Below are 4,682 nucleotides of genomic sequence, written 5' to 3'. Positions count from 1 at the left end.
AAAAATATAGTCCACTTAAACAATCTTTAACTTCTTGATTTTAGAAGCAATACCTTCTCCATCTTTTGAATAAGATAGTATCATTTGTCTAAGTTCTCCTTGTGAAACTCCGAGGCGGACCCAGGATTCGGCGGTCACGGAGGCACCATAACATTCAATATAAATTTATCACTGATCATAAAGATTAATACGGTGCCTATGCTTATCTGACTATTTTCTGAAAATATTTGCAAGTATATATATATTTTTTGCCGAAGTTTCCGTGTGCCCGCGATCCTTCGACTCATTATGTGCGTCGGCCTTTGTCCCGCTCAAAGACCACCCCACCCTCCCCAGGCCCTTACACATGGTGGGCGGTGATTGTACTCTGAAAATTCTCTATAAATAGCAAAGCAGTCCTTGCAGCCAAGTGTACACTACTTCACAATTCCTTACCAAAACTTGCTCATAAAAAGCAAGAAAAAATATCAAACACTTGTCATAAACCAAAACCAAAAAACACCCAAGAAACCAATCTTCATTTTGTTATCCACAAAGTTTACTATGGTTGTCTTGTCAATACCAGCAGTTGAACAATATTCCATAGTCAAGAATTGTAAACCATTCTCTTCATTTTTCCCTAGTAATATTCCAATAATAGACCTCTCAAAACCAGATAGCAAGAATCTTCTTGTTAAAGCATGTGAAGAATTTGGATTCTTTAAAGTTGTAAACCATGGTGTTCCTATGGAATTTATTAGTAAACTTGAATTAGAAGCCATTAAATTCTTCTCATCTCCTCTTAATCAGAAAGAAAAAGCAGGTCCTGCTGATCCTTTTGGCTATGGCAATAGAAAGATTGGAACCAATGGTGATATTGGTTGGGTTGAATACATTCTCTTGTCAACCAATTCTGAGTTCAATTACCAAAAATTTGCATCCATTTTGGGTTTAGACCCAGAAAATATTCGGTAAGACATTGGAAAAAGTTACATTTTTTTTTCTGCTTTAGACATCTCGAAATTTACTAGTCCCGACTAATTTAAATTCCTTATTGAGGTAAATAAGGAGCACACTAGTTCGGCTAATTTAAATTCGTGCTGAGTAAGGTGAATAAGGTGTAAGTTGCTCCTTATTAGAGGATTTTCAGAGTCTGAACTCCGAAACTTCTAATTAAAGACGGAGGGATTCCAATTATCTCACCACGTTTTTCGACAATTTTGTTGTTTTTCCTGGCTTTAGGTATCTAGAAATGTACTGATCCGACTAATCAAAAGTTGCATAGAGTAGGGTCCACTATGGATTAAGCCTCATTGATTGGAATTTTTTTATTGAGGGTTCAAACTCGAAAATTCTAGTTAGGTTGAAAAATTACAACCAATCTCACCACATTCCTCGATAAAATAAGATACTATGGACTATGTCAATTGCTATGCTGCTTAAATTGATTATTTATTTATTTATTTATTTTATAATTGCAGTGCTGCTGTTAATGATTATGTATCAGCAATGAAGAAAATGGCTTGTGAGATTCTTGAAATGTTAGCAGAAGGATTGAAGATTTATCCAAAGAATGTATTTAGTAAACTTCTAATGGATGAACAGAGTGACTCTGTTTTTAGGATCAATCACTACCCTCCTTGTCCTGAAGTTCAAGAATTCAATAGCAGAAATTTGATTGGATTTGGTGCACACACTGACCCACAAATCATTTCTTTATTAAGATCAAATAACACTTCTGGACTTCAAATTTCACTTGAAGATGGACATTGGATTTCTGTACCACCTGATCAAAATTCTTTCTTCATCAATGTTGGTGATTCATTGCAGGTATAGCCCTCTATTTCTTGGTGACATCTATTTTTTGTCTTTTCGCTCGTTGTTCGGTATCTGTATTGGAACCCGACTAAATCTGAATTCGCGCTGGGAATGTCCATTGGGGATAAAGTGTTCCTCAACAAAAGCAACTCTATACTCAGGATTCAAACCCGAGAACTTTATTTCTTGGTGACATCTGTTTTTTGGTTTCTCACCCGATGTTCGGTATTCGCATTGAAACCCGACTAAATTTGAATTCGCGCCCAAAAGCCCCATTGGGGGTAAATACTCCTTAACAAAAGCAACTCCATACTTGGAATTTAAACCCGAGACCTCTAACTAAAAAATAAAAGAGTTATTATCACTCTATCGTAACTTTTTTGGTATTTTTTTGGTGACATTAAACAAATAAAAGGTCCATGTTTTTTTTCAAAAGATTAGTTTTTATCGAGTGGAAGCTTCTACTTTCTTGCCTTGCTTTTATTTTTCACTCATTTGCCAAGTAGTCATTTATTTTTCACTCATTTTTCGCATAAGGGGAGCTTAGTGCACTGGGCTGCCTATTTACCGACATTCTAACCAGCACTTTTAATTAATGGTAGAGAATCTCATCCATCCCACTGTACATATAAAGTATTGTATTATTACACATTAGTACTACTATTTTACTAGAGTGCAATTTTGCTAATGGTGGTGAATTTTGCAGGTGATGACCAATGGGAGGTTTAAGAGTGTAAAGCATAGGGTTTTGGCAAATAGTTTGAAATCAAGGCTTTCAATGATTTATTTTGGAGGGCCACCATTGAGTGAAAAGATAGCCCCTTTGGCTTCACTAATGAAAGAAGATCAAGACAGCTTGTACAAAGAATTTACATGGTTTGAGTACAAAAAATCAGCATACAATTCTAGACTAGCTGATAATAGGTTGGTCCTATTTGAGAAAGTAGTATAGCCTCATTATTAATTTTTTTTTTTTGAAGTCCCACCTTTTTACTTGTTTAGGAAGTATATGGGTTGTCAAGATGCTCAAATATAGGTTTAAAGATAGATCATTGGATTTCCTATAGATAGCAAACTATATTTTATTTCTCTTTGTTATCCTATCTTTTTTTGTTCTCCTTATACTTTTTTGTAACCACGTCTTGTTAATAATACAAGTTCTAAGTCATGATCATTATCAATGCCATTTATTCTTTGAAATGTCAATTGTTTATTTGTTTTTCACTCGGTGTTCGGTACCTACATTGGTACTCGATTATATCTGGATTCGCGTTACATATGGTCATATTCTGTGGGAACCACTCTTAGGGTTCGAACCCGAAACCTATGATTAAGGAAAGAGCAGCTCCATCCGTTGCACCACATGTTTTGGTGGTGCTCAATCATGATAAGTGAGACTCAACAAACAGAGAAAATAAGGGAACTACTTTATTCGGATTCGCGTCACGTAAAAGTCATATAACAAAAACGCTCCCTACAAAAACTACTGTATTTTTGTGAGCATGGCCACGTTAATGAAAACTTAAGTTTCAATAATATGTAAATTTCTGACGAACTAGGATAGAATTTAGACCCTACTGTTTCCAACTCTATTGCTATGCATTCTTAAATCTTGAAAAAACTATGGATTTATAGGGCCTTATTTTGATTTTCTTCATCCATTTTTCTTCTATCTCTTCATCGATGCCAATACTCGACTCTTTTGATAAGATAGACAAAATAACTTCATTTACTAGAGAAAATTTAATGAAGTATTAATACGGGAAAATTATATTATATAGCCGCTCTCCAAATAATAGCTAAAAAACTATATATTTTTTGTATATATATACATTTATGTATGTTATATATAAAAAATATATAAATTTTATATATTTTTGTAGCCGTATCTAAATAGTTTCAGTCGTGAGCTAAAAGTGATATTTGCCCCAATAATGAGAATTGTTTAGTGCTCTTGGTCTGTTCCAACAACATACTAATTAGTATAGGAAATTTGACATCCTATAGCAAAGGTACACCTTATATATTATAAACCAAAATTATTTTAAAATATTATTTTCTATAGCTACCTTTTATATTTTATAGCAAAATAAGTATTTTATGGTATATACTATCATTGAGGCATGAAATACGCTATTTATATTTTTCCTCTCTCTTAGACAGCTGGAAATCTTATTTTTAAGGAATTGTCGTTATTGTATTCATGAATACAGCAGCGCAAATACATGTGAATATATGCGCGTACAGCTGGACTGCCCTGATTTTAGGCATTTTTTATTGTTGTATTCATGAATACAACATCGTGAATACACTACCGTAACAACTGAATAGTAGCTATAGGAAGTAATTATGTATATGGTAGCTAAAGAAAGTTAATAGTATGAAAAATTATCTTTAGTATATAGGAGTATATATTAGCTAATATATCATATTTTCCTAAAGATGAAATGTCTTTGTTTTGACATTTTTGTAAGAGAATATTGAATAATATTACATTAAATGAAAAAGTGGATGGACAAAATTTTTGAAGAGAAATAAAGAAGCCATAGCCCATAGAGGTGACAGGCTGACGGTATGTACCATGTAAAAGATGCAGAGCACACAGTTTCCAGTTTCAGAACTACAAGAGATGTAATATTCTTTATTAGATTTGAGTCAAGAAAGAAAACGAAAGTTGAATGGCAAAAGGGCCAAATATATCCATTACTTTCGGATATTGTCTATATTTAACCTCCGTTATACGATCAAGCCAAATTTACCCCTACTGTTATACTATCCGGCCAAATACTCCTACCATCAGCAAATTTTTAAAAGTCACCCCTTAGTCCATCAGGTGACCCAGAATCTCCCAAATCATTTTAATTAAGTCACTTATTCTTCTTCTT

At 33.7% G+C, this 4,682-nt stretch overlaps 1 protein-coding gene across 1 annotated transcript; it reads left to right on the top strand.

Annotated features, from left to right (window-relative positions):
• The first annotated feature begins 412 nt into the window (after nucleotides 1–412).
• Nucleotides 413–2,983, top strand: LOC104111144 (gibberellin 2-beta-dioxygenase 1-like). Its single transcript, XM_009620764.4, has 3 exons — nucleotides 413–950; nucleotides 1,461–1,809; nucleotides 2,504–2,983. Exons 1-3 carry the CDS (start codon nucleotides 544–546, stop codon nucleotides 2,747–2,749), a joined length of 1,002 nt encoding a protein of 333 aa, XP_009619059.1. The 5' UTR covers nucleotides 413–543; the 3' UTR covers nucleotides 2,750–2,983.
• The last annotated feature ends 1,699 nt before the right edge of the window (nucleotides 2,984–4,682 follow it).

The sequence above is a fragment of the Nicotiana tomentosiformis genome, chromosome 8 (assembly GCF_000390325.3).
Source record: "Nicotiana tomentosiformis chromosome 8, ASM39032v3, whole genome shotgun sequence".
NCBI classification, from domain to species: Eukaryota; Viridiplantae; Streptophyta; class Magnoliopsida; order Solanales; family Solanaceae; genus Nicotiana; species Nicotiana tomentosiformis.
Note: the sequence above shows the minus strand (reverse complement) of the source record. Positions and strands in the feature narration are given on the sequence as shown.

Coding starts and splice junctions, on each gene's coding strand:
- LOC104111144 (XM_009620764.4), top strand. CDS start 544: ATGGTTGTCTTGTCAATACCAGCAGTTGAACAATATTCCATAGTCAAG. Junction 951..1,460: donor TTAGACCCAGAAAATATTCG/GTAAGACATTGG, acceptor TTATAATTGCAG/TGCTGCTGTTAATGATTATG. Junction 1,810..2,503: donor ATGTTGGTGATTCATTGCAG/GTATAGCCCTCT, acceptor TGAATTTTGCAG/GTGATGACCAATGGGAGGTT.